Genomic DNA, 16,138 nt, shown 5'->3' with positions numbered 1-16,138 from the left:
ACAACTTCTCTTATTAAAAGGCCCACTTTAAGACTAAACTCAAGAGTCGCTCTCTTTCCTCCCATTGGAATTAATCTCCCTCTCCAGTGTGCTCACAGAGCATGTTCTATCTCTGTGATAGCGCATCCCACATCATACTCTGTCCTCTATTACAGTTAGTTGTGCATTTTACTCATCTTTTCATTTTCCACAGTACCGTGAACATGGAAGATGGAGGAAGGCTCCCTCCTCATTAACCCACAGCACTCATATGATTTCTCAACACAGTGGAATTGAACTCTTTGCCCAGCATTCACCCTACCCCTAAAATGTAACACTGGCCACAGGTGACTGGATCAGGAGGGCACCTAAGCCATCCTTGGACAATTAACATCCTTCTCCAGGAATTTACACTGAGAAAGATTGGGTTCTCTGTTGGCCAGGCAGTTGGTAGATACTTCTACCTCCATGTAAATGAGACTAGCAGAAGAAATAGGTCTGCAAAGAGAGTAAAAGAAGGTAATGCACAGAGGGGTGCAGACACGCAACAGAGGGAAATTCTCAATGACCGTTTAGCACCTAGTTCTGCATTGTTCCTAATGCTCAGGTACATTCTTCCTTGGATTTGTGAGAGATCACCCCAATTTATAATAAATATATCTTTTTGTGGAAGTTAGCTTAAGCAGGTTTTGTGACTTGCAACCCAAGGAATCTTAACTAAGACACTCACCTAGTAAGGGTATGTTTTTGTAGCATGCTTGTCTTTTCTGGGAGACTGAGATCTTTAAGGCAAAGAGTAAGTTTTATAACCCCAGAATCTGGCATAGTGCTTGACATTTAGTTGATGTTCACTACGTAGTTTTTAAATCGATGCACTGACATTTTCCTGACTCGAATGAGACAATGTACAAAAACCATAAAGTACTAAATCAATGTGAGCCTCACTCACTATTATCAGACTAACTCTGCTGCACTCTGCCCCTCATTCACGCCTCCCAAGAAGAAGGGGGAATGTTTGGGAGACTTGTCAATTGTTCAGAAGTCAGGTAGGGAGGAGGGGTGCTAGTTATTGGCTCCCCCTCAAAATTAGGAGGAAAGAAAAAGGTCCTCCCTTCAAATTTTCTTATAACTTCTTTGAAATGCTTCATGCATTCACACCCAACTAATCCAGGTTTATAATAATCCTATCAGGATCTGGATTCTTTGCCTGCCACTATAAAAAGGATCTGGTGCTAAATTGCTAATAGGGCAGCAGGGACACAATTAAACTAGTCAAGAGAAGAAACTTTAAGATAACTTTAAGCACTTATTGCAGAGGTTGTACTTCGCACAGAATTGATACAAATTACTTTTCTCCATTAAAGCAGGATTCAGGTTATCAATAATCTTCTTAGCCTATCTCCAGAATATCTTCAGCAAAGGCAGTTTTATTATTTTAAGGCACGGGGAATAATGCCAAAAATGGAACATAAGGAGATTAATGGGGATGTTCTGGGAAGTGGCTGTAAGTATTTAAGAAAGCCTGTGTGTTTGGAAATGATAATTCTTGGATGTTTTTGTTTTTCTTAAATATGCCTTTATTGATTTCAGAGAGAGGAAGGGAGAGGGAGAGAGAGAGATAGAAACATCAATGATGAGTCATTGATCGCCTGCCTCCTGCACGCCCCCGACTGGGGATCGAGCATGTGCATGTTCCCTGACCGGGAATCAAACTGCAATCTCCTGGATCACAAGTCTATGTTCAACAGCTGAGCCATGCCGAATGCACACTTGGATGTTTTGAGTATTATTGTTTCTAGAGAAAGGCAGATGGTGTGGAAGCACCAGCACACAGCCTGACCCAAAGAAACTTGATAACTGTTTGTGAAATAAAGGACTGATTGTGGACTTAACTTGTTTCCAAGAAGAGCATGGGAGGGGTTCTGCTGCATGTGCTCAGGGCTTAACCTGCCTGGCCACATGGATGCCTGACACTTTGGAGGACTACCTTATTGATCCATGGACTGCAGATACTGTAGCACTTAAGGTACGCTCTGCATCCGGTGTCATGTGGCACTAAATTGATCTCAGTTTGACAGTTCTTATTTCAAATAATTTAGAACAGCTTTATCTAAAAACTTTCCTCTTTAGAACCCTTTTGTCTCATCTCAATAATCTTTGCTTTATTATTGAAATATATCTGATTAGAAAGAAGTGGAAATATTACAATATTACCCTTTATATCCTCTGGCTCAGTAATCCCAGTATTAGGAATCTCTCTTAGGGTAGTAACAAGAGATTTGAGCAAAGCTCATATGCAGTGGTATACCAAAGCAGTATTACAGTTGACACTTGATCAGCGTGGGGGTTAGGGTGCATAGTTATCCATGCACAACTCTGACTCCCCAAAACTAACTACAAATAGCCTACTATTGACCAGAGCCTCACCGACAACAAAGTTGATTAATACATTTTGTATGTTATATGTATTATATACTGTATTCTTACAACAAAGTAAGCTAGAGAAAGGAAAATGTTATTTTAAAAAATCATAAGAGCCCTGGCTGGTGTGGCTCAGCTGGTTGAGCGTCGGCCCGTAGACCAGGAGGTTGCCAGTTGGGTTCCCGGTCAAGGGCACATGCCCAGGTTGAGGGCTCAATCCCTGGTAGGGGGCTTGCAGGAGGCAGCCTCTCACATTCAATGTTTCTCTTTTTTCTCCCTCTCCCTTCCTCTCTAAAAATCAATAAAACTATTAAAAAATAATAAGGAAGAGATAATATACAGTATTTATTGAAAAAATCCATGTGTAAGTGTACATGTGCAGTTCAAGCCTGTGCTGTTCAAGGGTCAACCGTATTTATATCAGTGAAAGAGAAAAAGAAGTGCCCCGGCGAGGAGGAATGGTGGAAACAAACACAGCGTGCCTGCCGTTAAAACGTGTCCACAAAGTTATTCAATGGCACGGGAAACTCTATATTATTAACTGAAAAACTTTGATTATAACTTTATTAAATATCAATCAAGGAAATACTCCAAAATGTTAACTTTAATTTTCTTCTTTATACCTATTACAATTTTCCAAATTTCCCATAGCATGTAGTTTTGCTTTATACAAAGAAGGAAATAACAAGAAAATGAAGACATATTATGTATGGAAGAGACGAAATCACAGGCTTTCTGACAGCCTTAGACAACGGCGTATATGGCTTGCTCATTTTATAAGCCTGTGAAGAGATTAACTCCTATGATTGAAAATACCAGGGCAAAAATATGAGCCGTTTTTTCTTTATTAGGGAGGGGGTGGGTGAGGCGAGGTTTTCTGGGGGTCACTATTATAGATTTGGGGCAGCAGCATGGCTTACTGGAAAGAAGAATTTGGGCCATTATTAGTTGTGTGACCTTGGGGATAATGATACTTTCCTCCCACAGTTGTGAGGATTAAACCACATCCTGACCGCTCTTGGCACAGGGCGGGGGCTTAATAAAAGCTGTCGACTCTGCATTTTCTTCAAGGTTATGAATATACAGTAAAAAACGGCAAGTTTTAGGTTGTGTTCTCTGCTGTTTTCCCCCCCGACAAGATTAATTAGAAAGCAAAGTGGCCTGAAAAGGAATGCTGTTCCACTTACTGCTCAGAACCCAGTGTGTTCTCCATGAGTCATCCTGCTTCTAAATTCAAGACAAGGGGACAAAGGGCCCCAGACCTACTGCCGAGCGGCTTGCCTCGAAAGCCCATCCCTGCTCCTGACCTCACGGGAAGTTCTAGCAAAATGACCAAAGAGGTAAACGGGCTCCGACTGCCTTTGATCGGTCTTCACGCCAACGCCCTGTCTTCCTTTGGGTCCTGGCACCGACTGTGGTTTCCTGGTTTTCCAAACCCCCCGCCCCCCGGAGGGCCATCCTGGTGTGGAGCCGTGGTGTGGGTGTGAAACTTCGTCTCAGTGACCTCAGGCTGCCTTGTGTCGAAGCTTTGGCACGTTATTTAAATTCTCTGGGCTCAGTTCTACATCTGTGAAACGCAAAACCTCGTAAGCTGCGGCGATGCTTGATGCATGTAACGTGTTTCGAATAGTGCCGGGAACATAGAAAGCGCTTGAGAAATTTTAGTTATTATCATCGCTCTTCCTCCAGGTTCTTGCTCTAAAACTATCTCAGAAATGCAAGGCCAGGAGGCAGCTTCCCCAGAAGGATGCAGACATCAGAAGGATGCAGGCATCAGAAGCGCAGGTTCTGGCGCTGGCCACAGCGTAGCGGGGTCGTATCACGCTGGCTGGGTGACCTGGAGCAAGTTGCTTAGTATCTCTAAGTCTCAACTGCAACCTGGGGCTACGGGGAGGGTTGTTAAGATGACTGAATAATGCTTGGCACTGAGCCTGATTTCCGGTGGGAACTTAATACGTTTCAGCTATTATTATTGTTCTAAGGGTATCGTGTATATCATCTTATTTATTCCTCACAAAACCCCCATTTTTGTGAGTGAGGAAACTTTGGCAAAGAAAAATTCAAGGCCACACAATCAGTAATTGGCAGAACCAGAGTTCGAATCCAGACAGTCTGACCCCTAGCCCATGGTTTTAACCACCGTAGTCCCCTGCGCACCAGCACCTCTGCTTGCTGATAACGAATTCATTCTTACTGCAGGGTCAACGGCCGACACTGAACACGTTTCTACTCCTCTTAAAAAGCTACCCTTAATGAAAACACACACACGCACTCCTATGAATTTTGATATTTGATAGTACACTGGTCTGAATTTAAGCCTGAAAGGAATTGTACAATTTAATTACTGGTCTGAATTTAAGCCTGAAAAGGACTGTACAATTAGCAATGTCTAAGACGATGAAAATGCTGTTCAGCTGCAGTTAGTTCAGTTTGGTTCAATGATATAAGTTAATGATAAAAAAATTGAGAGAGAACTTCTAGTGACACAATATCATGCCTGCCTAGGTTCCCCAGAGATGAGATGTCAGGAACTAAAGCAGGTTAGTGGGGGTGATATTTAGATATTTCTGGGATAATGGTGGTGGGAGTTGATGTTACATATACACACACACACCCCTTGGCTCTTCTTAAACAAATAGACTAAGAGATGGAAAGACCCCTTCGGAGGCATACAATTTTCCTACCCACAGAAATCACTGTTTTTTTTAAAAAACCTCCCTAGAATTTGCGTATCTTCAATGAGGTAGTCAACTGGGTAACACTATTTAGGAAACTCCTTATACATTGTTCTGAATTCCATCCCTTTGTAATTTCCATCTCTAGAGCCCAATTCTCTCTTACACTGTAATGCAGATGTCTAATTCCCTCTTCTACAATATAGTCCCTTACAGGATGCAATTGCTTCACTGAACAGTTAATTACTGAGCATGAGTCAGGTGCTGTGCAAAAGGCAGTGGGAACCGAGCTGTGCATAAGACCACAAACCCTACCAGCCCTGGTGTGGACAGGCTAGAAGAGCCTGGCCAGGAAAACATACTTCCTCACTTAGGTATCTCCAGATCCTTCAACCACTTCTGGTATGATAGTTTTTGGATCCCTTCACATCCTAGCTACCTTCCTTTGAAAACACATAAATTAAATTTTTTTTTTCATCACTGCCATGTAAATTCGTTTTATTCCTTACTCTCCATTTATAGTTTACACAATGTTAGACTTCTTCCTATATTTCCCTTTGAGATTCTTCTTCATTTGGTTTATGGAGAAAATATTTCTGAATTGCCAGCTTACACTTTGTTAAGCACTGTGCAAGGAAGTGAGAATTACAGTGAAGTGCACATTGGCCTGGGTGTAATTTACTGGCGGGTGGGGGGGGGGGAACACATGGGTACAAACAGCCATAATCCCTCTCTCAAGTGCTATCACGGAAACAGGGACAAATGCTGGGAAAAGTAAGGAAAGTCTGCTGACAGCTTTCAGGATGGTACTGGAATCCCAAGTAAATTCTTTATTTTCACTATTTTATTATTTTCTTCAGCTCTGTGCTATTATTTAAAGTATTTTGAAGAGGGGTCTTTTAAGTGCTCTGAGTGGTAAACCTGTTGTTCTGTATTTTTTTAAATCAACATTGAAAAGAGGATATGAGAAACTTACAGTAAATAATCATCGTGTTAAGCTTTGTATACCCGTATGTATAGTGTTTTACATCTGATAAAATGCCTTGATAAGAATCACCTCTTTAATCTTCACATTTTCTTCATTTTATAGATTTGAAAACCGAGGCTCTGAGATTGTAAGAAGCGTGAGGAAGTGGCAGAACCAGCACTCAAAACCATCCAGGACTCTCTCTAAGCCTGGGGTTTTTTTACATGCTATAGCCACAACACCATTCCTAATAAAAATATGGATTCAACATGAAAATGGAAATAAGGACATACATTGTGTCTTGAAACCCCATAAAGAGAGAAAGCTAATCCATCAGTAGGGGGACCATGGTAGCTCTGCTCCTTGGCAACAGACTCTAAGGAGCAAAGGGCAACCTCATTACATTCCCCTTCCGCCAACTCACATTCAAGTTGGGGGAGCCTGGGTTTGCTTTTCAGGTCTTTGTGCACTCTCCCCACCCTTACTTCTGTAAATACGTGATAATCCCAGAAGGTTATTTGGTTTTCCATTAACAACAGTTTCCTGTCTTAAGGCTCCAGGCACATCAGATGACAGGTCACATACGAGTTCTATTGCTGCCTCTTTATAAGGCAGTGACACTACTGTGTTATCACAAATATTTTCATTTTGCCTTCAAAATGACAGGGCATTAAAGTTATTCTAGTTAATAAAATGTCATAGAAGCTTATGAAATTAATTATAAGGATAACTGGGTTTTAAAAAAGAGAAAAGCAAACAGTCTCTACTCATCAGTCCTTCATATGTTTTTACCCCTGGAGTATATCTTATTGCTTTGAAATCAAGAATTCTATCAGTTCTAATTTCCTTCTGCAAAGATCTCCCTGACAGTCCTGTGATGGGGTGTGGCAGACGTGCTTAATGATGAGGCGTTCACTTCTGTGTCTTGGGAGAGTGGAAATATATCAAACTCTTGGCTCAACATGGTTAACTTAAGTGATAGAATGTTGCTGGTTTTCATTAAATTAAAATTATTGGGGTGACGTTGGTTAATACATTATACAAGTTTCAAGTGTACAATTCTATGACACATCATCTGTATCTGTGTGCTCACCACCCAGATCTCGTCTCCTTCTGTCATATATGTGGCCCCTATATTTCTTCATCAACCTCCCACCTCCCTGCCCTCTGGTAACCACCACACTGTTGTCTGTGTCTATGATTTTGTTGCTTTCAGTGTTACATCCCACATATAAATGAATTCATATGGTTCCTCCTGTCCTTTTCTGTCTGTAATGTTACTATTTAATATTTAATACCTGCACTGAAAGTATAAAGGACATCCCTGACTTTGCAGTCAAGAATGGTGAAAATATATTCTTATTAATTTATGAGGTTTAAAAATGGGAATTGTCTTTCTTTTTACAAAAATCGATTAGCTCCAGGCTGCCCAAAGCCACTGGAGACAGTCAGGAAGGGCTGGCTTCCTGCACCTGCACCAGCATTTTTATTTGGTGTTTGGGAAAAGCTAGATATACATCTTTCTGACCCCAGATCCCTCTCCAACATCCCTGTTTTCATTTTTCCAACAGGCCACCAACAGTTTTCACCACCAACTACAAGTGCTGAGAGGTGAACCTGGCTACTCCTTCAGCTTCCCAGCTTCAGCCAGTCCTTATAGGACTTGCCACAAAAACCTGACTTACCCATCACATCTGGACTCAGTGTGTCAGCTACAACTCGGTAGGTCCCCAAATTCTGATCAGTGCTGTGTTACTTAAATATACTGCTTTGGGAATGACAATTTTAAATCAGCTTTATCAATAACACGTTTTGGCTAAATGTAACACTTCTTGCTTTAGAAGCTGAATAACACTACGGAAGTGCAGTTAAAATAAATATTTACCAAATGAATGGAAAGAGGCAAAAGGAGCGCTTGGTCAAAAATAAATTTTCAGGCGCTGATGTCAAACAGGCACTGCTCGCCTGTCCTGCCGGTTCCGTAGTTCGCTCTCCGCTGGGCCCCACAGCTCAGTCCTCCACTGCGCTTCAAACCTCAGAGTCTTAATGGGCAGCTGGGCTCTAGAAACCATCGGAGAGGAATTCGCAACCTCCCCGCGTTCACGCACAAACCCATCCTATCCATCGTCCTTGTTCTGAGCCACATGTGGCCTTTGCCTGCCTCAGAAGCCAGCCCCCCTGCACTCTGAGGAACCCCCTCTCTCGCATATTCTCCACCTCCCCAAGGACTGGCTCCTTCCTATAATTTTTAAACATGGCTAAGTATCTTCCATCACAAACAAACAAGCATCACCTCCCCCAACAGCCCTTTGTACGGTGGACGATTTCCTCCATGTTTCCACAGACGGCCCATTTTCCATTCTCTCCCCCCTCCTCCCCTCACCAATATTTGACACCCTCTGCTTTTTGAAACACTGTTTTCTTTGGCTTTCGGAACCCCACTGACTTTACCCATTTCCCTCCTCTCTCTTTATCAGCTTCTTCTTCATCTGCTTTTGCTGCCTCACGGTCCTCCACCCGGCCTGTCAGTTTCCTCGGTGCTCAGCTTTAGACCCTCTTTTCCCTTCTCAAGTCTGTTCTCTTTCTCCAAGGGTTGTGCATCCCCACTGACAGCTTCCAGCTTCTACCTTATTCAGCAGCTCACAAGTGAACAGACCTTCCCCTGAGCACCGGACCTGTATATTTGACTGTTCACTCGAATTCTCTACCTGAATGCATTAAGGCACTTTGAACTCAGCATGTCTAAAATGACACTTACGCTCTTTCCTTACGGAACTGGTGTTTTCTTGATGTTCTTTCTCTGTGAATTCCACTGCCATCCGCCCAGCTGTGCAAGTGAGAAACCCAGGCATCATCTTCAACAGCTCACTCCCCTTGGCTCTCACACCATCCCGACATGAGGTCCTGTTGATTTTGCCTCACAAGTGCCTCTCAAATACATCCCTTCCTGTCCATCTCTCCCACCGTTGCTCTAGTCAGTGCAGCACCCCCTTCTGTCTGGACCACTGCAGCCTCCCACTGGACTCCCTAGATGCATTCTTGCCTTCCTCCAAAGTGCTGTGCACATTGCAGCCAGCACATTTATTTTTAAAACACAAATATAATGTTGACACACCATCCCACTCCCTTCCCCCAAACAAAACAAAATTGCTCTTCAAGGCTTCCCACTGCTCTCAAGATAAAATCACAACACCTAACCTGCTTTACAGAGAGCCCTCATCTCCAGGCTCATCTCAAACAGCCCTTCCCCTCCTGGAGCACTCCAGCCGCACTCGCCTTCTTTCAGATTGCTTTTCTGCTTCTGCATGCTGCTTCCTCCGCCTGACCATCCCTTTGACTCCCTATACTTTCTTATCTCACCTTGTCACATATACTCTGTTACCTCTTAACTCATCTTGCTGATTTCAACTCAAGTGCAATTTGCCTCACTGACCCCATCTCCACATTGCACTATGTACTTCTCCCAAGCCCTGAACACAGTCTTAATTACAGATCTATGTGACTGTTTTATTATAATCTATTTCTTCTATAAGCTCCAGGATAGTAGGTACTGTGTCTTCTTTTGTTCCCACTGTATCCCTAGTACCTCATGTAGAGCCTGGCACATCAAATATTCTCAATATTAGATGAATGGATAGGTGCACTAATAACATTGAAGGCATAGACGAAGCGTTTGTGTAGTGAGAGAAGGGGTCCTATGATGGAACTTGGTGAACACAGTGTTTCAAGAGGAAGGCAGAAAAACCATGTTTAGGGAAGGAGAAAAAGAAAGGAATGACCATAGAGGTGGCATCAGCCAAGGGAGCCAAGAGTTGTGAGAAAGCAGTAGTCCTGGGCCCCAGACCTTGTAAGAACTGAGAGCTAATCCTCCTGACCTGGCAGTAATGAGATGATTTTTAATGGTCCCTTAGGATAACAGAGCAGGCAGACGCTGGTTTATAGGGCAGAATGGGAGGTGACAACACAGAATCATCGGAGGGGCCTTCTCTTTCACCAAATCTGTGGTTGAAGGAAAGGGTAGAGGAAAGATAGTCTTCCACTTGACATTTCTGTGATACTTGGCACCTGTTCATGGCTCCTTCTTCCTTTAAAGTAGGGCTGGAGGGGTGGTAGACAGAGAAAAAGGTACTTCAAGGATGAGAGCCTTGAGAAAGATAAAGCAATGCCCATGAATAAATCAAGGTCCCCGGGGGAGATGAAAGAGATGAGCTCAAGGACGTGGGTGGACAGTGAGCCAGAAGATTCTCTGTTGTTGGACGCACTTACATTAGGGATTGATACGCCTTCCTGGGGTAGTGACCCCTTTATCATTACGTAGTGTCTCTCTTTATCCCTGATAACTTTCCTTGCTCTGAAGTCTGCTTTAAAATTTAGTTACTCCCGCTTTCTTTCGATGAGTGTTAGCATGGTATACCTTTCTCTCGCCCTTTATGTCAATAACAAAACATTCCTAATTCCTCCCTCCTGTCCCTTGCATCACTGCTGCCATTCATTTCACTTATACTTAAGCATGTACAATCAAATACATTGTTGCTATGATTGTTTTGAACAAACTGCTATCTGTTAGAGCAATTAAGAATAAGAAAAATAAAAGTTTTTATCTTACTTTCGCTTATACATTCTCTTCTTTATGTAGATCTGAATTTCAGACCTATATTCTCTCCCTTCTCTCTAAAGAGCTTCTTTTAACATTTCTTGCAAGGCAGATCTGCTGGCAACAAATCTCCTCAATTTTGGTTTGTCTGAGAAAGTCTTTATTTCTCCATCACTATAGAAAAGCAATTTTTTCCTTGGGCTTCTTTCAAGATCTTTCCCCTTTATCTTTTACTGCAGTTTGAATAGGATATGGCTAGGTGTAATTTTTAAAAATATATTTATCCTGCTTAGTGTTCTCTGAGCTTCCTCTATCTGTGGCTTGGTATCTGACGCTAATTTGGGAGAAATTCTCAGTTATTATTGCTTCAAATATTTCTTCCATTCCTTTCTTCTCCTTCCAGTAATCCCATTACAGGCATATTACACCTTTTGTCACTGTCCCACAGTTCTGAATATCCTGTTCTTTTTTTATTCAGCCTTTTTTTCTCTTTGCCTTTCAGTTTTGGAAGTTTCTATTGTCATGTCCTCACCCTCAGAGGTTCTTTCCTCAGCCATGTCCAGTCTATTCAAGAGCCCATCAAAGGCACTCATTTCTGTTACAGTGTTTTTGATCTTTAGCATTTCTTTTTGATACTTTTTAGAATTTCCATCTCTCTGCTTACATTACCCATACATTCTTGTATGTTGTCTACTTTTTCCATCTAAGCCTTTAGCATATTAATCAAATTTAAAAAAAAAACACCTCCTTTTCAGATAAAAGTTGAACATTCCTGCCATATCTGACTCTTGCTCTGATGCTTGTTCTATCTCTTCAAACTGTGTTTTTACTTTTTAATATGTCTTGTAATTTTTTGGTTGAAAGCTGGGCACAATGTACTCTGTAAAAGGAACTGCATGCAGTAAGCAAACTTCGTAATGCAGTGGCAAGGTGTGAGGGGGGGACGGGAGGTGTTCTCTGAAATGCATGTAGTCCTATGATTAGGTCTTGGTCTTCTGGTGAGCCTGTGCCCTTGAGCTGTAAACTTCACCAGCACTTCTTAGGTGTTTTCCCCCTTTGGTGGGGGCAGAACAGCGGGAGGTGGTGGGAGGTGGCATTTCCCTTCCCCTAGTCGTTAGGCTCTGCTAAAGCACCAGCAGGTACGGTTCCGGTAAAACAGTTTCTCCGGAGAGCAGACCTTGTTAAGAAGAACACAGTGCTCTGGGTATTTCAAAATGGTTCCTTTTTCCCTCCCCCGGCCAGAAGCACAAGGAGATTTTTCTCTGATACCCACTGTGGGAACCTGGTCAAGTTCCAGGAAGCAAAACTCACAGAAGTGTGGGGACCTTTCTAACCGGGTCCCCCTGGAGTTTTGAACTCTCAGGCCTGCCCACACTGAGCCTCCAGCAATTTGTCGATTACAGTTTGGGCCGGTGGGTTTCTGTCCCGCTAAGTTGTGATTCTCTGACTCTGCCTGCCTGTCTTGCCGATTTTGGGTATAGGGGTTTGCCTTGTGATCTCAGTTCTCTAACAAACCTAAGAATTGTCGATTTTTCAGTTTATTCAGCCTTTTACTTGTTGTTAGGGCAGAGGGGCAACTTCTGACTGCCTATATGCCAGGTCGAAACCAGAAGTGTTCAGACAATTATTATTCACCTAGCTGAAGCTATGGTGGCCTCTGTCACCCACAGAAAGACACCCATTCCTGCAAAATTCAGTCTAAGTCAAGTTTGGGGCAAGAAGAAAGGGATGTTCACATTTTTGGAGCATTGGTTTGTACGAGGTAATTTGCACTCCTTACTTACCACAACAGTTCTTAGTGGAATTATCATCATCTCAAAAGACTTATTAGCAAGTTACCAAAAATCACACATTAAGTAGAAGAATTAGAAATCCTTTTATTGGCTTGCCTTTGGAAGCTAAGAAGGGAGGCAGGGAATGTGCTCCCCACTGGGAAACCTGTTGTATAACCCAGCAAATTACTCTTTGCTTAATTTCTTATCTATGAAAGAGAAATAATAATTCCTATTTCCTAAAGATGTTGTGAGGAATTAGTGAGATAATCAAATTAAGAAACTGAGCACCATGTTTAGTATGTATTAAGTGCCCAATCAGTGCTAAAAAATATTATATGTACCATTATATCACTCTCATCAATAACTTCTTGCTTTGTGACATAAGGAAAGAGAACTTAACGCTTGTGAAAATAGCTTCTGAATATGTACATGAGATGTGTAGCCAGCCATTAAATTGGAGAGTGGTCAGGTCTATCTGCTTTATTTGTGACATGTATTAATTGAAGACAGGGAAAAAAAATCCCAGCCCACGTTCACCTGGCTTTCAGCCATTGCAGAGGAGCTCTGATGAGAGGTGGGAGCAAGTTTCAGACATTACTCTTCTAAAAAAATAAAGCCTGATTACAGAATTGGATCATTTGCCAACTCTTTTGGAACATTAAAATATAGCAGTAGAGAGAGTTCTTCTGCTGAGAGGAAAATGACACAGATACATTTCTTTGCTGTTGTTCAAACAGGAAATATATTTAACTTCCTGGCTGTGGTGTCCTTGGCCACCAGTCCCTTTCAAAGGTTAGAAATAGAAAAGCAGATCGCCAAACCTGTAGGCAATGCTTACTAAATACCTTTGGTTTCCTATGGGTTAAGGGATAGAGACACAAGGCAAGATAACTCATGTAACTTCATTTCTATTGCATGTAACTTTTGACCACAAACCTTTCTTTAATTAATCACTATTTTGGATCCGTGGGTAAGGAAGAGCTAAAGGACCAAATTTAATGTATGAAAGCTGTAGGCTACTACGATTTATCACGGGATATATGTTACTGTAAACATTTCTCAAAATGATTTATAATTCTAATTTTCAGGACACATTAACAAAGGCTACAATTAAAAATACCTGAACAGAGAAATGTTTTTAGATTTTAATTACCTGGTCTTCATAATCAGACCCTGTGTCAATCATCTCTCCAGAGTCCAACATCATCGAAGGATCAAGGTCACCGGAACCTAGGATTAGGAAAGAAAAGACTACCTGATGGAGGCTGTCTGTGTATGTCTGTAAAGCAAACAATCTCCCACTAGGTTTCCATATTGTCCTTATGATTACATTAAATTTGCAAACATTTCCAGGCTCTTCCCATCTGCCAGGAACTGTCTGGCCTGCAGACAGAAAATGCAAATGCTGTGGACACTGTCTCCACCCTTAAGAAAAAGACAATCTCGTGAAGGAGATGGATTCATCAAAAGCAAGGTTCAGAAACCAAAAAGAAAGGGCTACTAATTCTGACTAGTAGTGGAGGTGACGGTGGAAGTGGGATTCTTCATAAGGAACTGATCCATGAGCCTGAACTGTGAGGGTGGACAGGGTTGTCCAGAAGGAGAGCAGGTTAGGTTGTGCACTAGAAACTGAGGTGGAGAGAACATCATGAGAAAACTCCAGAGTGGGGGAAGAGCAAGGGCTTCCTAGAAATAAGAAATGCTGAGTTGGCTCAGTCCATGAAAGCCTGAGCTTTTCCTCCAGCCTTTGTATCACCTTAGTCCCGGAAGGTGAGAAAAACCAGGTCAACTTAAGGTATTAATAGGTTTTTCCCTCTCTCAGTACTACTGGTTACATTGAATTGCTTACCCGGTAATCCCCAACGGCTCAAACTTAAACTGGTAATTTTCATAATGGGGCTCCCGGAGCACAACTGATTCACTGTCCTCATCTAAGCACCCTTTCCTGCTGGGAAATGCAGGGGTGGGCAGAAGTAGGTCTACAGTTGTCATACAAATACTGTAATAAATAATAATACTGTAATAAATAATAATACAAGAATAAACTCACAACTGTAAACCTACTTTTGCCTACCCCTGTAGTTATCACCTAACTAGCCAGAAAGACAGAATTCAGTGCTGCCCGTAAAACGCTATGCGCCCTATAAAAAAATAAACAAACTACCCCACATTTCATTTTAAACTTGGCCTTGCCAAATACTTCTTGGCCACAGTATGCAATGAGTAATGTTGAATGAAGATGGATTTTTAATAAAAACGTCAAGCACCGCACACTCTTCTCAGGTATGGACCCCTCCAGGAGGCTGCTTTCCTACTTTCTCCCAAAAAGAGAATGAAGGTCAGTCCTCACATAGTCTTTTCTGAACCTTCTCTTTTTCTTTTCTTCTCATTGTTATGCTATTGTTTATTGTTTGTATCTTTAAAATTTTTTCAAAGGACGATAAAATTTTCCAAAATGGAGACACTTGACCTGTGAAACCATTTTGGAAAAGTAACTAACTGTAGAGTTGCCACGTACGGTTGCATGGGTGTGTGCACAATTCTAGGCCCTTGACAATTTCATGGTTAATAAGGTGATCGCTAGAATGGAGTGTGGGAGACTATGTACCACACGCTATAAACAGAGCAAAACTAGAAGGGTGATAAAAAATTTAATTATATATATAATTCTTAAAAGTGGGATTATTATATATAATGACTTTATCTTTGTGATTCTGGTATTTTTCAAATAAAAAAATGTAAAAGATGTGTCTTAGGGCCAAGATCCTTGACTGTCTCAAAGCCCAGTTTAAAGACCAGTTGGCACATATGCGTTGTGAGGCAGTGAAGATGTTAGAAGTAAAATGCATTATTTTTCCATTATAAGAGCCCGGACATCTTAGAACCAATATTTCACAGAATCCCACCCCCTCATTTTAGAAAAGAGAAAAATGAGCTGCAGAAAAGTTAAATTACTTGGCCAAGGTCATGCAGAAAGTGAGTAAGCTAACGACAGAGGGCATAGGCCCCATTTCTCCTAACACAGCCTGTTGACTCCAAATTCTAACCAGGAGCCATCCCAAATGGCTTCATAAATATGATCTTTCATTCTAGTCCTCGACAGGAGAGGACCTGGAGGATCTGCCATCTCTTCTCCATTCTGAGAAAATGAGGAGCAGTGAATGGCTGAAGATGAGGCGTGTCCCTGGGTGGCTGCAGAACTGAAGGAATTGGAAGTAGAATCAAAGACTGTCGCTCTAGCCTGTGGCAATCGAGGGGCTGCTAGTGACAGCCTCATTCAAGGGATGGCAATTTTGTTTAGTTTTCACTACTTTCACAGTATGGATAGTATTTACCACTGCCTCGTGGAAGTGGTGATAGGTACTCAAACGATTCCCTCATCTCACATATATATTTACAGTGATTCATATGAAGTGAGAGGCATGATATGAGCACAAAGGCTTGTTAAACATATAGGTGTTTCAGTTCCTGTGTCCTACTTACTTTATTTAATTAGAAACTGTTCTTTTGGTTGCTTAAAGAAAGTAAAAAGTGAAGGGCCTCATAAACAACCCAGTTAAGAGATATTATACATTATTATTTGAAACTGGAACAAGATTATTAGAAAATGATTTTCACTGAGAGAATGAAGAGATCTTTGTTTTTTTTAAAAACCAACCTGTGCTTATAAGGAAGAAAAGATTGGCTTTCCCAATAAAATGCTTATAACAGGAATTTTATTGTATGA

The 16,138-nt window shown here is 41.7% G+C and overlaps 1 protein-coding gene across 5 annotated transcripts in view; it reads right to left on the bottom strand.

Annotated features, from left to right (window-relative positions):
* AK5 (adenylate kinase 5) overlaps positions 1-16,138 on the bottom strand; it is a gene marked incomplete at its 3' end in the record, with an annotated part of 166,652 nt that overhangs the window by 59,747 nt on the left and 90,767 nt on the right. For all 5 annotated transcript variants that reach the window (XM_081143612.1, XM_081143614.1, XM_081143613.1 and 2 more), the window contains exon 8: positions 13,565-13,641. In XM_081143612.1, coding sequence (XP_080999738.1) covers positions 13,565-13,641 — 77 coding nt within the window. The remainder of the gene's footprint in view (positions 1-13,564; positions 13,642-16,138) is intronic.

This window comes from Miniopterus schreibersii (genome assembly GCF_964146895.1).
Source record: "Miniopterus schreibersii genome assembly, chromosome: 8".
Taxonomy (NCBI): Eukaryota; Metazoa; Chordata; class Mammalia; order Chiroptera; family Miniopteridae; genus Miniopterus; species Miniopterus schreibersii.
This window is presented reverse-complemented; position numbering and strand designations above follow the sequence as displayed.